This window comes from Scomber scombrus, chromosome 9 (assembly GCF_963691925.1).
Source record: "Scomber scombrus chromosome 9, fScoSco1.1, whole genome shotgun sequence".
NCBI classification, from domain to species: domain Eukaryota; kingdom Metazoa; phylum Chordata; class Actinopteri; order Scombriformes; family Scombridae; genus Scomber; species Scomber scombrus.
Genome location: NC_084978.1, coordinates 13,421,384 through 13,443,183, shown reverse-complemented (window position 1 = coordinate 13,443,183; position 21,800 = coordinate 13,421,384). Strand labels below are relative to the sequence as shown.

General features: G+C 37.8%; 2 protein-coding genes across 2 annotated transcripts; both read right to left on the bottom strand.

The window, feature by feature from the left end:
• Positions 1 to 1,446: 1,446 nt before the first annotated feature.
• Positions 1,447 to 3,142, bottom strand: cd40lg (CD40 ligand). Its single transcript, XM_062425965.1, has 4 exons — positions 2,898 to 3,142; positions 2,691 to 2,718; positions 2,497 to 2,586; positions 1,447 to 2,373 (listed from the first exon to the last, which is right to left on the bottom strand). The coding sequence occupies exons 1-4, from the start codon at positions 3,096 to 3,098 to the stop codon at positions 2,006 to 2,008; spliced, it is 687 nt and encodes a 228-aa protein (XP_062281949.1). The 5' UTR covers positions 3,099 to 3,142; the 3' UTR covers positions 1,447 to 2,005.
• Positions 3,143 to 5,532: 2,390 nt separating this feature from the next.
• Positions 5,533 to 14,759, bottom strand: tmtops3a (teleost multiple tissue opsin 3a). Its single transcript, XM_062425768.1, has 4 exons — positions 14,375 to 14,759; positions 11,421 to 11,749; positions 7,547 to 7,780; positions 5,533 to 5,757 (listed from the first exon to the last, which is right to left on the bottom strand). Exons 1-4 carry the CDS (start codon positions 14,757 to 14,759, stop codon positions 5,533 to 5,535), a joined length of 1,173 nt encoding a protein of 390 aa, XP_062281752.1.
• Between the last annotated feature and the right edge of the window lie 7,041 nt (positions 14,760 to 21,800).

Below are 21,800 nucleotides of genomic sequence, written 5' to 3'. Positions count from 1 at the left end.
TCAGATAGGCTTTTCCATGCAGCTTTCAACACATGTGCCTCAGGAATTTGTAGGTTGTTGCGATTCAGTAGCAAGAAAACCTTTACATGATGGAATGAGTGACTAGAATAGATAGACATCCTGTGAGTGTGCACCGCCTCTGCAACCATACACACCTCCATAGAGATTCACACTTTCCGTGCTGTTCAACTTCACCACTAGAGAGACGTGAAGCACACTGCTGTTTTTTTTATGTCTGAGGTGCTAACTTCGAACTTCCATTGCACTGCGTTTTGCTTTTACTTTTAAAACTTTGTATTACTCATCTATTACATTTTTCAAAACCCCTTTTTTTTTAGTCACCAAGCAGGTTCAAGGTCTTTGTAACTTATACCAGCAGGTTATTATGTATTCAGTGGTTACATTCTAACCACTGAAAGCTCTAACGTGCATTTTAATGAGGCTTTACTGTGATTTTTCATGTTTTCACCCATTTACTATAAATCCTTCAAAGTCAAAGACTTCACATTTATAATTACTATTTTTCAAATCATTCTCTATTGTTTCATATCTTTTAATGTATGATATTGTCCAAATGTCTGAGAGCACTTTCCTATTCATTTGAATGGGAAAGTGGTTCCAGACTTTTGCACACAATTGTATGTTTGGTAATCGTCTGTATGGTATTAACATCGTATTGCAGACTCTTACAAGTTGTTTCGATCAGGTGTTGTGTAATCCATAAAGGTGAATGTTAAATGACCAATTATGTAAGATTTATGGGTATCTATCGCCAGAAATGGAACACAATATTCGTAATGTTTTATAATCACCTCAAAATAACAATCATTGTGGTTTTTGTCACCTTGAGCCGTTTATATCTACATAGGGAGCCGGTCCTCTTCCACTGAGCCCGCCATGAGTTTCACAGCCACCGTACATGCTTGAAAGGGGGAGGGGCATTCAGCTGGCTGCAACCTTACTTCTAGATGCCATTAAATCTTACACAATGGTCCTTAAGTTTGCATTTATTTTTGTCAAATAGTGTTTCAAATTAATCTGCATTTAAATTGCATTACAGCATAACAATGATCAGACATACAAAGGTGCACAAATGTCCTCTGTGATGGATTGCACAACTGAAGCTTCTAGTTTCAAGAATTTAAATGAATGGAAACCAATGGCTCCGTGGGAAGGAAGAAAAATATATCACAAAATCTAAAACTACAGTTTGTTGTGAAAAATTGGCAGCAGCAATACAAGGTCTACATCATCTGTGATTATGGAGCTAAAACTTGCAAAGTTGTTTTTTTTTAACCAGATGTTGACCTCAAATATACTTTGTACAAACATTATCTTTCTTGCAGCACTGAACCCAACACATAGTTTGATGCCAGCATCATTCTTTCTGTCATACATTATCAAAATGTTTGTCCCTTCTAGGGTATTAGGGTACACCTGGTCCTGTTTGTTGTGGCTAAGCTTCTTGAGAAAAAGCACCTTTGGTCTGTGGTTTCCTATTACCCCAGAATTTTGAAACTTTAGATACTGAACTAGATTGCGAAATTCAGGTTTTTCACTCACTATCAGTATTTTTGTGGTCTTCAACAAACTGCTGTTAAAATGCATTAGTTTGTACCTTATTGCTGATTGTTCACCCCCTCTCTCTTACCTCTAACTAACTCAGAAAATAGGGTAGATGGAGGAAAAATTAAGAAAAGGAGAAAAAAATATTTTGGATTAAGTATTAAAACTTCATTTCACCTTCATACAACCCCATTTACATCAATAAATACAGAACAACCATTCACAGTACTGCCACAGAAATTACACAAAGTAAATCTTATTTAATAAATTATAGTTTACGAACGCAGTCTCTGAAATCCATAAAAAAGGAAATCATCAGTTTGATACACAGTGCAGTCTATTTAAAAGTCTTCTTTGTAGCTTTAAATCCAAATCCATCAACATGACAGAAAGTTTCTACTCTTCAGCTTAGGTCCGGGCAAGTGCTTGTATAGGAGTCCTAAATTCTGTACATCCCAAAGGCTGTGGCTCCTTCATTGTAGTCCACCAGTGAAAGGTCTTGTACCCAGACACTGAGCTGGTTTCCTTTCTTCAGTGTGATCACTTCTCCCTGTGTGGCTGTGCACGACCGAGGCCCACTGTGGGTCTCCAGGCTGCAGAAGGCCTGCATCACAGTCATCTCAGCTCCTGTCTCATTCTCTCTCTTCTTGACCATACTGACCAGTGGGATCTCAGAGTTGCCCTTTGAGAAGGTCACCCTAGAGAAGACATAGTAGTCACCAGGCTCCATAATTGTCAACCAACTGTTGCGGTAGTAGTTGATGGCTCTAAGATCTGAGTGGTGTATGTCCCACTCTAGATAACCCGCTGTGGAGACAGACGGAAAAATGAAAACAGCATTATTAAAGATACTTTTACAACCCTGATTTGATTTAATGGCATTGGGATTTTATTATTTCATTCAGAATTTTGATTTTAATCATTTCTTACATATGGATTTCAGTTCTGATTTCTGCTGAACTATCATGCGTGCCATGGGTTTGTAGGAAGTTCTCTGTTTTTCTGATGATAGAAAGGCAGCTGGAAAGAAGAATAAACGTCTGGTCAGAGACATTGCTGAGATTGTTTTTTGCATGCAACTTACTTATCTAGACATTGGAAAGAAAGAAATTAAATAAATGTACCTTTTCCTTCAGCTGAGTGAAATTTGTCCTGTAGGGATTTAAAAAAAAAAAATAGAAGAACATAAGGAACACGTAGTACACTATGTACAATATGTTCAATGTACATTTTCTTATTATCTTGTAATTTAACCCTAACCCACACCTGTTATATGTTTATCAATGTTCACAAAATGCTCGTCTTGTAACACCCAGAAAAAAGATTTTTACCATTTGATGAAGGTGGTACAGGTAGATGAATCCCCCGACAGACAGCAATAAATGCAGCAGCACAGCACCAACCAAAAATCGGATGAGTGTCTTGCTGTTGCCTTGTGATGGAAGTGGAGCTGGCATGAAAACCGGGTGGGAACGGTTGAGGCGCGGAGGCACCGGTGGTGCAGGCAGGCTGGTCTGGTAAGTGTTGATCATGGTGGAGAGGAGCAGTGAAACCTAGAGAGGCCTGGTGTCCGTGACCTCCCATGCACTTCTGAACAACTGCTCTCTTCAGCAACTGAGTTTTTCTCTCGCTACTTCCTGGAAGCTCTGAACTCTTCAACATGCAGATGTGTGATATGTGTGACCTTTGGTAAGTATTTGTATGTTGTATGAAATGCCTGTTTGCATTTATTCCCTCCTCTCGCTCAGATATGTTTCCCTAAATGCTCACAATGCCACGTACCCTTGTATTACTCAATATTTCTGTTACTGTTTTTTCCTAAATTACTAAAGGATATTTTCTAAAACACTGTTACATAAAGCGCACCCTAACCACAGCATTGTATACTGAGCAGCACAGCATTTTATTTGTCCTGCAAAAGGCATATTTTAATTTTTAACTTGCGTGGCAAAAGTTTGCCATTGCCACCAAGATGATATGACAGTCTTAGAAACTGTGTCAGTGTGACAGAAGACTTTAAGATATTAAAAACAAAATATAAGTCACCTCCAATGTCTCATTCCAAACACATATCTGTCTGCTCACAGGATTCCATCTCATATTTGGTCTTACAAATAACACAGAATATCATGATATGGTGCAACTCTCCCCTAGATTCTCCTCCTTTCCTTCTGATCAAACACACTTCACGTTGTATGTTTTTTTCTTCTCATCTGTATGAGTGGTCTGTTGTTTCTCTTTGATGTCTGCTGGTCTATATTCAATCACTCAGTAACTGAGTTGCATCTGCTGTGTGTAAATGTGCTTGAGAAATGGTACCTGTGGAGTACCTGCAATTCACATTTGACAACATCTTATGATGAAACGCAAATGAGAAAAACTGTAATAATTCTATTAATGTAATATATAACATATAGTGTCATAATAGTCTGTAAAGTAGGCATCATTACACAGAGCATACTCAAGTTACTAAGTATGGAGTGTTCAGTGGTAGTTTCACACAGTTTTGATGTGGATGTGGTTAACAGAGATGACCAAAACAGCAGTAGACGGATATTATTTAAAGAAGCAGGAAACAACACATTAATTACTCATCTCCTTTATTCAAACAACAATGCAATAGCTGAGTGTCCACTCATGAAAAACTTTCTGTTGAACCTTAAAGTTGGTGGGATTATTACAGGTTTTACTTCACATGAAATTTAGAAGGGACATCTTTAAACAAGCTCGTGATAAACAACTTCCAAATTAGTTAAGTGTGTTGAAAGCTCGAGGAATTATCCAAGTACAAGATGAATTTGCTGTCAAAACAACCACAGTGTATGTAATCCCTGCTTGGATGTGGTAGAATCGGCTGTAAATGAGACCGACTCATGCCCACACCACCTTAGGCTAATGTGAAGTGTTTTTATGTGGCGTATTTAGTAGGTCACAGTCTAGCATGCATAAGGTATCTTAGGAGATGCAACTATATCTTTGTCATATGATATTTCTGCTTGTATTAGGCTGCTAAATTCATTTTTTGTGGTAATTTCTGCACCATCAGGGCAGCTTTTCTATTTTGCTAAAAGAAAATTTAAAAATACATTTTTGCTTCATTGTTTTGTACTTTTAACATGTTAGTGATCTTTATTAGACTTCATATTAAGTATTCTGGCTGTCAGTCCACAGTGATAAAATACATTTTTTTTCTCCCCCAGAAAACAGGAACATTTTTGCTGCTGGTTGATGACTCACACACATGCAGGCCAGCAAGCAACATCAAATATTTTTCATGTGCTCATGTTTACAAATATACTGTATAGTTATGGTAATGCAACCAGTGTGGGGGGGCTGCAAGTTTCATGTATAAAGCATCCTTTGCAATGACTCATAGCCTCCCCTAGTGGTTCAAAATATCCTCAACAGTAATTATATACACACTGTGTATTCTTAATGCACCCTGGCAATATGTAATTGTTTCATTTATAGTACAAGTTTACGGTGTTGTAATTGAGTGATTTCAATCAGTCCTTTAAGTGGCACATGGCACAATATTACAGGGGAATATCAATGTTGCTATTGAATTCATTACTATTGTTTGCTTTGATTGCTGTTTATTGTGGGTAAATGAAAAAAAAAAGATTTATAAGATCAATAAAGTTACCCTATACCTATACCTATATAGACACACAGACCTAAGTCTCTCAGTGAGGGACTGCTTTAATTTTCAACAAAACACATACATGAGGCATTTCTAAAGAGTTCATTCAAAGCATGTACATATGCATTAAAGTACATGCTAAAACTGCATGGCACTGAGTTTACATTCAAACATATCAGAGTTGACTTTTGTCTTCATATGATAAATCAATAGTAAGTGTTGAGAGGTAGAAGGCAAGTTTGTGTCTTTTTGTTGCACTTTGGATTCAATAAAGCATCTGTTTTAACTTTCACAGTCTGTCAGATGAAAAAGATGAAACAGCTTTAAGGAGTGTAGTGAACAACCAGGGTGTGGTGGTCATTGTGCCGGCTGCAGAGAACAGTGTTTCTGGACCTGCTGAGGATCTGAGGCTGTGAGGAGCTGAGGGAGCCTTGTCTATGGACAGGGAAAAAACCAGATAACTGTGTCCTTGGGTTCGGGTGCTCCTTTCCTTGAACAGACTGAAGCTCCCCTTTGCACTTCATGAAGGCCACAAAGCATCTATAAAACTGTTTAAAATAAATGACAAATTATTATGGATTTAAATATAAAGTACATAATGTTTATTTACAGTACAAATAATGATTTGGTGTTCTGCAGGTCAGAGGACATCAAATTCAAACTGGGTATGAATTTTTCTGGCTTAGACATAAAGGTTACATGTAGCCATTGTTACAACATCATTGAAATAGTCATCAAATAGACAGGCAGGACAGTATAAGAGCTCTAGACAAAAGTACGCCACCTAGTGCGTAGTGCTAGTTGAGTGAAAGTAGTACTAGTGTGAGATACTTTACTAAATTTAGATTTACTAAAGGTCTGCGTGTGTAAAAACGTGTGCAAACTTGATATCACCCGCAAAAAATGTGCAAGCTGATCTACTAACGAGGCTTGCATCTTTCAAATGTGCAAGATAATACGTGCTGTCCATTTATTACGTTTGCCATAATGAATATGCAATATGGGGCGTTTTTACCCCAGTGTGCAAAATACAGGGAGGAGAAAATGCAAATATGTTAATTTAGCACACGTATTGTGATTTACCAAACCTGGAGGTAATTTTGCTGACAGTAACTGCGTCTATAAATAATACCTTTGAAGGGCAGGTATTAACCGGTCACTGTGGAGAGGAGGAGACGGAGGCACAATGACAGAATACGCAGAGAACTGACTTTTTCCACCCGTTTTAATATTTATGGAGTGGAATTTATTTATTTTTTGTTGCTATATCTCAATGTATTTGTGGAATAGAGTGGTCTTACTCCCCTTCAGCTGATTCTGTTCAAAAGATATGGGCCGTCAAATAGTCTTGTGCACTTTTGACACTTTGGGGTTGGTTGTTATTTTAATGGAGAAAAATAAAAAATGTAGTCTTAAAACATTATTTGAAATGTTTAGTTTCATTGAAATACAACAATCTAACACATCTCCTGCACCAAGAAAACATAAACAGGAAAAAAAATCATTCCTTTAAGTGCATTTTTTCCCCTTATATAACAATATTGTGCATTTTCACCTCTCTGACTGTCCTGAACTTTACATTTGGAGGAGTCTGGCTCTTGTTTGTCTTCCTGACAAAGTTCCTGGTCATTTTGCTATCTTAAAAGAAAGAAAGAACTAGACATATGACACCATATATGTATATGCTAACATGTGATAACCAACCCCAAAGAGAAAGTGACAAGCATCCCCAACTGGGATTTTTTGCTACCAGCAAAGCTAACAACCACATGTTTTGGCGTAGCTAAGAAAAAAACCTACCTAACTATCACTCTCTCTTCATACTTTTTAAGGTAATGAATGTTGTATTATAAACTCATTGTGTAAAAGTCTAGAAGAGAAACACTGAAGAGTCGGATATTTATACACTTTCACATGAAAAACATCCTTACGTCCTTAATGTCAAGCAGTTTACTCAAGAAATGACCTCTGAAGTAACATCTCACCTAAATTCTGAAACTTTCAGTACCAAAACTTTTTAACAGCGCCCTCTAGGGCCCGAGATCTGATGAATGTGACAACCAACCCGTGTGACAACCAACCCCATTCTCCCCTACTCTTTATTTGCGATCTTATTAAATCAGGCCCTAAGAGTAACAGTGAAATGACTGAAATGAGATTCATCTTTATTTTTCGAGGTGCCCTTGAGTTCTCCTCTCTCCTCAATACCACTGTATTCTCCTCTCCTCTTTTTATTTAGAACCACCTGAGCACTCATACTATGTGTACTTCAGTTTCCAGGTTACATAATTTATGTAACCTAATTCATCCTTCATCTTCACCCTGCACGGCTCTCACCTGGTTGTTGAAGAACAGGTAGATGACAGGGTTGATGACAGTGCTGAACTTTGCAAGGATGGAGGGCACCACACTAGCCATGGGAGTGACCAGTCCCAACCTCCCGAAGGTGGCCATCAGAGCCATGATGCCATAGGGCATCCAGCACAGCATGTAGCAGGACACCATGGACAACACCATCACCAAAATGTGCTGCTCTCTGCGCTGAGCTGCCATCACGTTGATTTTACCCACCTGGACACATGGAAGTGGAGGACAGGAAGAGGTGTAGAGGTAACATAATAATAATAATAATAATAATAATAATAATAATAATAATAATAATAATAATAATAATAATAATAATAATAATTATAATTATAATTATAATTATTATTATTATTATTATTATTATTATTATTATTATTATTATTATTATTATTATTATTATTATTTATTTAGCACTTAGTGTTAAGTTAAAGTTTTAAGAGGACTGTTTTAAGTTTTAAGAGACCTGAAAGAAGACACTGACTCAGACAGGCTTATTTCATAAGGCAGGTCGTTCCAGACCTTTGGGACCCTGATGAAAAAGGCTCTGCCCCCTTGAGTTTTCAGCCTGGACTCTGGAAGAGACAGAAGCCTTCTGCCCTAGCGTCTAAAACGACATCAAGGTTCATAAGGGATTAAAACAACTAAAGTATAATTCAGAACCAGGTCATGAAGAGCCTTAAAGATAATCAATGTTAAAATCAATCATAAAACAAACTATTTAAAGAGGCTAAAACAGGTGTTATGTGATCGTGCCTCTGAGTTCTGGTTAAAAGCCTGGTTGATGAGTTACAACATAATTAATAGGATCAATACATATTCCTAACTGTAACATTCAAATCAACCTTATGACAGTTTTTTAATCTCCTCAGGCCTTGATTATTGCACCAGTTTTTTCCTTTTTTTCTTCAAAAGATTTTGAAATGACTGTACAGAACTCATCCACCAGGATTTTACCCAGGACTACGAGGAGCCCATCAGGGCCCCAAGGCTCTAGAACAACTAGCCTGAGGAAATGTGCCTGTTTATATAAACATCATAACAGAAACAGTATTGTTCAAAACACTGCACTTTAAAAAAAAAAAAATACTGTATCAGTGGGGTATTTCAATGTATCTCTCTTTGGCGCCATCCCATGGTTATTTTTTAAAAACAGGCAGAAATGCATACAGAAACACTACTGCCTTTCATGAAGATAAAGAGGGCCGAGATAAAAAAAAAAAAAGTGTTCCATTTTTCTATAGACAAAAACTTGTGAAAGATGCCACATACAAACTGAACACACATTTAACACAATGCAACACGAGACTCTCTTGCACAAGCTCCATTCGCTGATTAATGCTATGGAATATGGTTGAAAGCTCTTATCTTCCCCTGTAGAGCTCTTGAATTGTCAGATTTTCTTGATGAAAAGCTCCAAAATTTTTTACTTTTTCTTCCATTTAGCCCATGAGCAGGGCACAATCTTTAACAACATGTCAATCTATTTCATATGCTAAATAATGGTTGAAAATTGTGCAATAATGGTTATGTTTATATCAAGGTTACAATGATATAAATCAGAAAATTATTAGAAAATGAAAAAGACTTGCAGTGTGACTTGTTCTAAAATTCAGTAAAGGCCATATTACTGTTACCAAAGAACCATTCATTAAAAATACCACATGATGGCTTGGTCATTATATAGTCATCTAAATATGTCCTGCTGGTTTCCCCTGATGTACTGAAGTTAAAATTAGCATGCACTGCAGAATGACATGTAGGAATGTTTTCAGAATGTGTGGTCACTGTCTTGTGTAATCATCCTCAGAAGCTCATCATGATGCTTCATGAGCAAATGAGTGCCTGCCACGTGAAGGAAGCTCCAGAGGAGAAACCTCTGCCCTTTCTGTCAAATTACTATACACTCAATTACACTACACCTTGTGTGATATTAAGTCTTAACCTTTGCTGCTATGTCCCTTGATCCTGAATCATGTATGTAATAACTATTCTGGCCAATGAGCAGTGATTTCTGCATGGCTGAACTTGTATTATGTTTTGAATATAACTCACAGAGAGAACCTGAGAAGTGTATCAGCTATATCACATTAGCAATTGATCAAAGGTTTTTAGAGTGACGTGAATTCTTTTTTTGTTTTGTTTCGATGAAAAGCATAATTCTGTTTTATTTCAACTGTGAGACTGAAATCTTAAAGATAAACTCAAGGAAGACTTCAGGATCATCCTTCAGTGAAAAACTGCACTTTGTTTATACTGTATGTGCATCCTTTATCAATTGACACACAATTGTTGTTGAATATGTCTCCAAACTGTATGTGAGTTCACAGAAAAGGCTTTATAGGCAGCACTGTGAGTGGAATCTCAATGGGATGCTACCATGCAGAGAAAAACAAACAAGCTTTATCCACAATGATGCTGTTGATATAAATGTCATCGCTCCTTCTGACGTGTCAGTTTAAGTCACCTTTAAGAAGCCATAGGCTCCACACACACTGATTGCTCAGTTTCTAAGAAAAGCCTAAGGCGGAGCTCTCGGTTGGAAGGCGACTGGTGTGCAGCTGAGCCCCTGTTCACCGGTACAGTAATCAAGCCTGCAAAGCCTCTCTCTCCTCTGACTCCCTCGGGTGCATGGAGTTTAAATAAAATAGGGGTGCTTATATAATAGCAGGTATCCAATAGTAACGGGTAGCTTCCTCAATCTAAAAATATCTTCTCTGTGACTCATTGATAGGAGTAGTAGCAGCAAAGTGCATGGAGAGACCCAATACCAGTTCGGAGCCCTTAATTACCAATTATTTGTGCAACTGGCAGGTTTATGTAAGCCACAAAGAGATAGGAATGAGTCACTGGAAACTGAGATGGGGGTCATTGTACACACTTCCCTTAAGACATTGCCCCGCCATCCTTCCTCTTGCTGGATACATTGATTCTAAGATTTTAAACACAAAGCTGTTCGGGCTTCTGGGATTATATGGATTGATGCTCCATGAAATTACCTTGAAAATACGTGACCAAGTTGGAGGCTGACAGCCATCACTCAACACTCTGAGGCATGATCTTATGTACTAAGAACACCTTGACAGCTCAAGAGACACACTGCAGAGCCATTGAGGATTCATAGCTGAACTGATAACGTGGTGAAGGGCGACACTTCGAGCACATTATCCTGTGAAAATTACAGCTTTATACATGCAATCTGTGACACCTGCTGTGTGTTTTATACTGAACCTGTCAGTGAATTTTTACCGATTTGTTGCTAAAGATAAGAATAACACAATGTTACATTCACACCTATATTTTAGTAGGATTATAAAGCAGCATACAAAGAGGGCACAAGTGAACTATTATGCTGGCTAAAAGGGCAAAAACATGAAATTAATGGGAAACACCTACTGTCAACCAAAAATGAAAGTATGTCAATGCTGTTCAAGGTGGATTTACTGTGAAAAGATGGTATGTGACGGTTGAAACCCAAAATGCAGATGCACAGTTTTCATATGAATAGACAGTTATTTTAAATTCTGATTCAATGCTCTGTGATCTTCTCCTGTGTGATGTTTTGTATCAGGATGTTTCCATTCCTATTCAGAGATATGTCAGAAATTGAAACATCACTGGTCTGTGATTTAGAATTGGCATTATATGATTTTGCATTATCCCTATATAATTTGTTATTTATGAAAAATTACCCAAGAAATCAATCCCACTCTATCAATAAATATGCATATTTTAGTAGACAAAAACAATAAAAATGCAGTATACTGTGTGCTGGTGTTGTTAGACCTGTGTCAGACTCACATATTTGTTGTCCTTTTAAGAGTGCAACAGGTTAGTTTGAACTCACCCTCCTAATTGCAACCAGGATTCGGCCATAAGAGTAGACCATGAGTAGAAGGGGCAGCAGCAGACAGAAGATGAACAGACACAACACATATGAGACACTGGTGGCCGAGCGTAGATGCCACTGGACAGAGCATGTGGTACCAGGACCCTCAGGCCCATAGCTCCCCCAGCCCAGGAAGGGTGGCAAAGTCCAGAGAAGAGAGTAGAGCCAGGAGCCTCCAATACACAGCCAGGCCTTCCTGAAGTCTGAAATGTCAACCTGGGAGGATCGCAGCACAGTGGTGTAGCGCTCATAGGAGAGAATGGACAAGGACACCAGAGACACAATCCCTAACAGGGAAAGACAGAGAGAGATTATTTCTAATGAATGCACATTAAAGGAAAGCAATACTTTATACTTTATTCATCCCCACAACTTCTATTTTGCCTCACTTCATGGAAATATGGAAATAAAAGGTCAGCAACAGAACTCTGAAACTGACTTACTCACTGAAAGCAAGTCAGTCTATATAACCTACTTATCACCAAAATGTAAACCTTTCTCAGAAGTGTGAAAACAATTCTAACAAAGGAAGTGAAGAAATCAAAACAACTGAAAAAAAATGCTTTTCATCTAATAAAGTTAGACTTGTAATGTCATTCCTTATGTAAACATACATGTGCTTTTTGTCACCTTTACTGAGAGGGACCATTTTCATCTAATAGAAATGATTTACTTAATTTTGGGTTGAGATCCTGATACTACATCCTGATGACAATTTATTATTATTTACCTACAGTGTATGTGAACATTATACAATTATATCTTTGCTGTGCCTCCTTTTTGCAATCAACTCTAGACAGGAGGGTACCAGATGTATAAATCAGTCTGGGCTGATTGCTGGTCACCTGAATACGCAGAAAACTGTATCTTGCTTCTTTTTACCCCCAGACTTTTCTTCTTGTGTCATGTGATGAGGGTTTGGATGGATTGCCATTACATTTTGTTTCACAATTCCTGCCCCCCTCTGATTTTTAATACTGCCACTATCAGGTCAAAATTAAACTTTTTGTCCATGTGGCGATGGGCTGTGGTTTGGGCTCAGCTGCAGGGAAGAGATGGGTGGGAGTGGCTCATGGGAGCAGTGCCAGGGAAAGTGTAGCTGGCACAGGTGTTACTTGTTGTTTACTCATCATATCATTTTTATGAAGTAGCATGCTGGACCTGGAGAGACATACACATGCTGGAGCCAGAGGAAGTTGGGCGTGCCAGCAGTCTGTTCTAATTGTAAATTAATTGTGTGTTGTTTGACAAACTGGACTGTGTGCCCTCCAGAAACAGCAGCATGTATGTGGAGGAGTTAAGAATGAGAAAAATGTTTATGCTGTGAAAGTATGTCAATAAAAAGGATTGCTTAAATTGGACAAAACTGCTTGTAACTGTGTTTGTGCTGGGTAGAACTCTTAAGTAGCACTGACACCAGTTACAGTCCAATACGTTGGTTTATGTACCAAATATCTGCAAAACTGATGACATTCAGACTCAGCTGTGCTTTTTGTACGGTGCTGATTGGCAAAAAATTAGCATGTTTACATGAGAAGATGATGGATATGGAACATTAGCATTGTCATGAGCATGTTAGTATGCTGAAATGAGCATTTAACTCAAAGCAGCATTGTGCTTAAATACAGGTGCTATTGTTTTATTTTTATTTTGTGGACCCACTTTCCCTTTGGGCAAAGCAGTACTGGTTCTGTCAGTGATTTCCTATCTTTCTCACAATGCTTCGTGACTACAAGCAGAGAAAGGACATGAACTTGTTGTCCTCAAGCCTTCATTCGCAACAAACAGGAGTTTGGCCACAGAGAAAGTGAATTGCTCTTAAAATACTTATAATTCTTATTTTTGGTTGGATTATTCCTGTAAACTTTAACAAAATAGCTGTGAATGTGCATGCATGTCCATGCATATATGTGTTAGTGTGTTCCACCATGACCTCTTTAATGCATGCAAATTGTGTGACTCATCATTAGGTAAGTTCATCTTTTGTGCAACAAACAGGAAGTGCATATTGAATAGACAGGAATCTCTAACACACTCGCAATGAAGCCTTCAACTGAAGACTTTTCTTTAAAGCTGTTATATATCTTCTCTGTTGGGCAGTATACAGTAGACTACATGTGTTTGGAGTAGTGGTAGTAGTGGTAAGTAAATAGGTCAAGATGGAAAAACTGTATTAAGTCCATCAAATGACACACAGGATCTCAATCATCCCTCCCTTACACCAGATGAACAGACTTCATCAATTCTGTAAACCACTCTCCCTGGCTGCCTGTGTGGCTGAGTTGTCTTGAATCTCTTTGTTATTTGGTCTCTAAATGTATAGTTTTCAACAGCTAATTAACTGCATTGATTATGTTATTTGATATTTATACAATCTGCTTTTTACATAGCAATTGTATCTGTTTCATGAATTTGTTTTTTTAAAAACGTATAATTTTAAAACAAGACTGAAAATGTTCCTGCTGTTTAACTTAAATCTGTGACACTTAAAACTGTAAGTCAAGCATTTTTGTTATTTTATCTAATCAGTGTTGTAAAAAAATAAAAAAATAAAAAAAAATAAATTAAAAAAAAGAACTGAAATCAATCATTTGACAACTGACTAGTTCTTCTAAGATTAATATGATCAACTTTTAAAAATATGATGACTCTAATGCATTTGTAAACGTTACTAGTGAAAGGCGCATCTCTGCATAATAACACATTCAATTTTTACATTTATTTAGCCCCTTGAATGCAGGATTTTTACTTTCAATGGAGTAGTTTTACATAGTGGGGTTGCCACTACGGCCACCCGATACTTACCAATACAATCATTACACATTTAAACTTTCTGAATGAATCAGTAAACATCTTAGTCTAAGTCTAAGTCTAAGTTCTGTAATTATACTCCCTACACAGATGTCACTCACCAAAGAGGGAATTGGCGAACCCGTACCACTTGCAGCCGTACTCTCCTATGAGCCATCTTCCATGCAAACTCGCCGCGAAGCTGAAGGGAGTCCCGAAAACGCACACGAGTATGTCGCTCAGGCTGATATTCAACAGGATGAGATTGATGGGCGTCCAGAGGGTGCGAAACTTTGCAAATATGAGGAGAGCGAGGAAGTTGGTGAGGATGCCTGCCACTAGAATGAAACCGAGGCATACTGCCACCACCGTGTGGCTGGTCCGGCTCAGCCCGCCGGGGGTCTGGGGTGCAGTGGAGTCCCGCATGGTGGCGTCGGTGCTGAAGCTGGAGCTGGAGAGGGAGCTGTCTGTGGTACTGAAATTGTAACCGCGTGTGTGGACGACCATAGTAGTAAGAGGACAGGAGGCTGAAGAGGAGTTGGACACACACAGCGAGAAGCACTACAGTCCTGCACAGTTCCTGTACAGCAGCTCAACTTGGTGTGGCCGATCTATAACACGGTTATTAGAGTGTGTGACCTGTCCCCTTTTTATACCCTGCAACCCTGTAATGTACGTAAATACCCCCCCACCCCACCACCTTCTCTCTGGTACACACATACATACTCACTGTTTTTTTTTCTACACAGTTATTATAATGAGTCCTTTTGATCACAATGGCCTGTGTGAATGCAATAATCCCCTCAAATGCATGCTCTCCAGCTGTAATGCCCTTTAAGGAGTTATGCCAGGCTTATTTTGAGACTGAATAAGTAAGAATAAAAAGTTACAGTGACTGCCACTGGGTTTTAGACTTCTTCATGGCAGATACATGGGCCAGATTAATTGACTGTCCAAACTGAAAATGTAATTTAACAGTCACAGGATGACTTTTGCGTAGCTGTGCATTTTATATTCACTGCTGCTTTCTGAGCCACTCTGCTCAAATTATGTCAACAACAAAGACATTTTCACACCTGTTCAGCATTTACTTTTCTGCACAGTCTCCCATGCAATAATCCAATGATTTAAAAGGACTACACCAGTGTTTTATCACATTGAAAATACATTAACCATGTTCCAAATTGAAAAGAGATAGACACGTAAGTACAAAACACACTGACAAATATATAACATTGTGGTTTTCCCTATAAAATACACTCACCGCCCACTTCATTAGATACATCTAATCAGTGTTGTCCACAGAGTTCTGCCATAAATTCTACTTTTATGTAGCTTATACATTTTAAGTTTGTGTTGATATTGTCAGAAAGGTGATGATTCTTCATGTTTATTATTGAGGTTGTACTGGGTGGTGTTGTTGTCCTGGAGTGCATTATATTTTGTCAATTCCATTAACATACATATGTGGAGCAAACATATTAGAAACACTTAAAGTCACTTTTTGGGGTAGTCATTCCACTGTTGTTCCTGTTTATAGTTTTTAAAGGATACAGATACTGACAACCTTTATTGAAATCACTTTTATTTTATGTAACACACCACATACCCCCATTTCTCTTTATCCCTGTGCAGATTCCTGAGAGTATTTTTCCAGTGTGTATACATAACTGGTGGGACTGACGTCATTCTGCTCTTTGACACTACCATCGCAGGGGAGATCTCTGAAAATCTCACTGGTCGCTGGTTCCACGTCGAATCTATACACTGCAGCTATGAAAACATAATGCTGCTCGCCTTGCTCTGCAATCAGCATTATTGGTTTCTTGAAAGCTCAATGGACAGTTATCACTGCAGACCCAATCGCCCCGCTTCTCCCCATATGGACCTCAGATCAGCCTGATTATGCCTGACACACGGGAAGAAGAGGGATTATGGTCTCAAGCCTGCTGGGCTGCTGAATCCACACCTGACTCCAGGAGACATGCAGATTGTCTGCTGTTCTTCCTTTACACCTGCTGCCAATTTTCTGTCCGTACTATTTCAAAAAAGATACAGCAGAAATATGCTTGACTAGTTAATGAGAATCTGCTTAAATCCCTAGCAGCTACAACATCTTTCATTCCTGATACTATTTTTTTTACACTGCAGACTCCATGTGTGAGCGCCAGTAAGTAAAGAGGAATCAAGCATGAGCCTAACTGGCACCTGTCTTTATCTTCAGGTGAAACACTGCAGGATTTTACATCAGATTTATTCTGTTAGCTGTATTTTTTACCATTTTTGTATTCAGTTTTACATCTCAGCAAGCCAACGAAAGGAAACTCTGCTTAACAAACATTACTTATGTACATTTTTGCACCTTTTTCTTGATTGTATTATTAAGTGTTTCTTATTCCTGCATAAATATATCACATATATGCTAGATAACATTATGCTTTTTCCAACTGCCACAGTGGAAGGCAAGGAGACCAGGATGGTTCCCACAGTGTCACAAGTATTTTGTTTGGAATGTGTAATCTCTTTGAAGCAGTCTGAGTGAAACGAATGGCCTTCATATTCAATTTTAATGCAAACCTCCACACTGCAGCCTCCATATGGACCGACCCTAAACTCTGCATAGGGCTTTTCTTTGGAATTCATGGGTCGAAAGGGGAATCCTATAGTCCTTGGAGACCTGTATGCTGGGGATACACTCAAGTCTTTTTCTGATATTAAGTCTCAATTCCACCTGCCCCAGAACCAGTTTTGGAAGTACTTACAACTCAGACACCTGTTGCTTCATACATTTGGGTCTCTTTTAACACCTCCCCCCAGTGCAAGCTTCCTTACACAAATAATGAAAATGTTTGGTAGAAGCCATGAAGCTTCAGTTTATTACTCAATGATTTTAAAATGCTCAGACAAGGGTGCATCTTGCCTTAGAATGATTTGGGAAGGAGATCTCGAGGTTGCATTCACAGACAGGGAATGGAGTAGGATTTTACAAAACATGAAAAAGATGTCCAGAGAACTCAGAACTAGGCTTGCCCTATCTTTTTCCCTCTTTAATTGTGTTTTTGTTGTGCCGTCCTATTTTATTTTTTTGTTAGATTGTCTTGTCTGTTTCTCTTTGCCACTGTATAATATAGATATTTGTTTATTTTCTGTATACAACTCTCAACATTGTTACTCAACCAACATTTGCTACATGTATACTTGTAATGTGTGATATTCAAAATCTCAATAAAATATTAATCATAAAAATAAAAAAAATGAAACCGTCTGAGTAATGCTAAAGGAGCAAAATCCAACCTTTAGAGGCTTCATCTTCTAAATTCCTTTTTAAGCTTAGTTGCTAGATTCTTAATTTTGTGTCACAATGTTCTTGATAATAGATAATAGACAGTGCTTAATATCACCAACAGTCAACAGGCCAGGTGCTTTGTTAACTTTTCTTTGCCGTCTTTGGTTGATATAATCTCCTGCTTAGTTGTTCTAGCACGTACCTATTTTTGCTGGTGTTCCTTTTCAGGTATAATGCAAATCTTTCTTATGATGATATTTCCCTTTTGTTATTGTTTCAGTGCATATCTGAGGAGCAGTGTCCTTGAATGTGTTTGCAAGAAATCTGAGACTCATACATTAATTAAGGAGAAAGCAGTGGTTCATTTAAACTATTATGACTATATAGCCTCAAAGTCTGATCTTTCTCATTGACTTAACTTAAATCTTTTGTTGAAAGTGCACAGAATTGTCATTTTTTAAATGTAAGGTCAGTCCTGTGATTTCACACTGTAAAGTTCAATTTTAACTGTGACTTCCTTGAAGACAAAGTTCAACTCAAGATGATTTCACTACACTTCTAACATCAGAAAAACATCATTTCACTGTTTCACCTCTGGCCACAACCAGCTTCACTGATGGATGCGGCTTGGTGTGGTCAGAGTTGTGCTTCGTGGTACCAGTGACCACATCCAGCAGTGATGTCATAAGTCATGGAGTGCACCTGTACATCATTGCAACAGGGTGAATGGTTAAACCACTGGGGGGCAGCAAAAACACAATTTTCAGGCAGAGTGAAGTTCGTCTTTAGAGAAAGGGGGAAAATGAAACACACATCACAGTGTTTTCATTATGAGGACATAAATTCTACAAGCTCATTGACGCCCAGATTCATTTCCATTGTTTGCAACCTCTTTACATAAATATGACTAATCTGTTGCTTACTGGTTAAGATACATGATTCATAACTACTAAAACTACAGTTCAACTCCAGCAGTAAACCTTTATTGCATGTCATCCATCTCTCTACACTCATTTCCTGTCATCTCTCAACTGTTTCCATTTAAGAAAGGTACACACACACACACACACACACACACACACACACACACACACACACACACACACACACACACACACACACACACACACACACACACACACACACACACACACACACACACACACACACACACACACACACATTCTCTGCTATTCTACGCTACCTTTGTGCAATGATCATATCAAATATCTTCAACAGGACAGACATACAGAGCAAATAAATAGAAAGATATTGGTTTATATAGAGGGAAAGGTTTGAGAGCACAGAGATAAATTAATAATTAAAGGACCACAAGAATTAAATAATTTTGGCCAAATACCAACAGAATACCTAAAGAGTCAGAGCTATGAAACAGCTACTGAGGGAGATGATATCACTGGGTTATTTTGTCAAGTGTATATTGTCTGAATTGGGCTTGAAAAGGCTCAGTCTGACACTAGTGTGATGGGATTCAGTTGTCTTGTTTTGTGTTAATTATGCCAGTTAATTATAGTGTCTTAATGACTATAGTATTTTAAATGTCATCTTTAATAGGTTTCATGTTGTCCAAGCTAACTCTTATGTGCCCTCTCATCTTTCTGCAAAGCATGTTAAAGGGCACCATATACTAGTAAGAAAGCCTTAAGTTAGTGTCTAAACTTTGAAAGAGAACATTTCTAGGAAAAATGAGTCTTTAAAATGAGACTTAAATATATCACATATGGAGAAGTGATAGCCAGGCATCCACAGTTGGCGATGAATGTCCTGTCCAACCAAGGAACCTTTAAAGTTGGTTAATTTTGTCTTCACTTTAAAAAAAAAAAAAAATCAATTTGGATTCTGACTGCAGACACAGTGGAACCCAGGAAGGAAAAAACAGATATGTGGACTTTTCAGCCTTGGCAAAAGTTGGCTTGGTCCAAAAAACAATCCCTGCTGCACATGTGTGTTGTGCTTTAGCTTTGATCGAGAAATGCCATCAAGGTAGACAAACACAAAAAATGTCTATGATGTTTTTGGGTACATTAGCCTGAACGATTGAAAAACCTAATTTCTTGTGTGCACCAGGTGTTACTTATTTGCATTGGCAAGCTGGTGTTGTGTAGGTCTATCTTAGTTAAATATGTCTACATGTCATCTATTGTGTATACAAGACATCTATATAAAGACTGTGTGGGTATCATGTGTACATATGCTTTGGTTCATATTTTCTGCCAACATATGTGTTACAGTATATGTGTGTTCCTCAGTGATGATGGTTGAGGTGTTTTCCTACACACAGTTGCTGGTTCCCTATTCCACCAATGCCCACACTTTAGGCTCAGAGCCCAATAGCCCCATTTGTTAACACATCCATGGCTGATGAAGTACCAGATGGGAAGAAACTAATATTAGCACAGCATCACCAATAATCCATCCTTAGCATGTTGAGACAACTATTCCTCCATCTGTGGCGATGGATGGTGCCTGCAGCAAGATGTGGATACTGTTATAATGTTTCCACGAATATTAAAAAGAATCAGTTGGTGGGCTAATGTATCAGATTCAGAGATTACTTATGTGTTACAGATGGATAATTCCAGAGAAATTATAAGTAGAAATGGGTAAAAGGCAGCAGAAATCATCCAAGGTACAAACAAAACTTTTTAAAAATGCATACATATTTTTTTTATTATTGTTGTTTCATTTCAGACTAAATTTAATGCCCACCAACATTTTGATTGTATTTTCATTAGACTACACTTTTACTAATGACTAATAACTTTTCGCATGACTTTTGCTCTAACTCTTATCTGAAGTCAGAAGTAACTACAACTTTTGACTAATTCCCACATTAACACCTCACAAAAAGGTGCCTCTAGGTGTAAGACTTTAATAAACCTCACAAAGCCCTTGCGTACAGTGTTTGTTGACAGTGCCAAACTCAAAACTCACCATGTTCTACTAAAAAACACTAACTGTAGTCTCCACAGTTTTGATTAGGCTACTTTTGCACCGTCTTTTTCTTTGGTTACTGAATGACACTGGCCACGTGGATGTGTAACAAGAGAGACAGGTGAATAGAGCTGAGAACATAAGGGATGGTGATGATTAAGTAAAGTACGTGTCTCCAAAAAACAGCTTTTGTATAGACTAATTTAAAGCCTGTCATTTTTGGGTGATAAGATTGTCTGAGTGGAACGGCGCAGGTCTAATGGTTTTGCTCCAAAGACTCTGCACAACAGCACGTCTCTATTCAACTATAAATTAACCCATTCATTAAGGAGTGAGGAAAGGTAATTAATCTATATGAATCTATATAATGTATATGATAAATAAATCTAAATACCTTTTAGAAATAAATACTCTAAACTATACTATAAAATATGTCATGTAACTGCATATTGAATATTTATGTCTTCTTGCTGCTTTTTAGTATCTGTTATTATGAAACAGCAGGATGAAAAATGTTTTCTATTTCTAATAATATATAGCTGAATTTAAAAATATATATATATATATATATTTTACAGTTTCATGGTTACAGTACATACTTTGTCTTTAATTATCAATATGATTATTTATTTCATAATGTCATTGTGAACATCTTGGTTCTCCATAGAGTCAATAACTCGCAGTAAAAATAAGTTCTAAAATATCTATATGAAGATGTGTGTCTTAAACTACACACAGTACAATATATTATTTATACTGTGGTAATAATTTGGCCATCAGGTGTCATTATTGTTCACTTTCTGATGCTGATTACAAAGTCACTTTTGAGGCAGTTTACATCATAGAAACAAAGTAACGTAGTTCAACATGAGCTCTGTTGGAGCTCTCCTTTTGCATGTTCAGATATTTATTTAAATGTATTTATGATTACAATTTTCTACAATGCACACTTTAAAGATTACCTCAAGTTAAGGATTACAACAAACAAGTCATTTAAAATTGTCACTTTGATTTTTGTTTGTTTGGATATGTACAAATATTTTCATAACAACTCAAACTCATCGAAGTGAACTGCAGACAGATATTAACATCAATGTTTATACACTCAAGAGGCTCCAAATGCTCACGTATCAACTGTGACATTAGTTCATTTACTGGTGCAGTCGGTTAAGGGCACAAGAAAAAGCCCTTCATGCAACTCCACAGCAAAGGGAGCAACAACATAGACAGTACTCTGAGATCTGCAAAATGAATGACAAAGTTGAAGAACAGGTTTGCCAGAGGGTGTTCCTTTTTAGAGAGGTTGT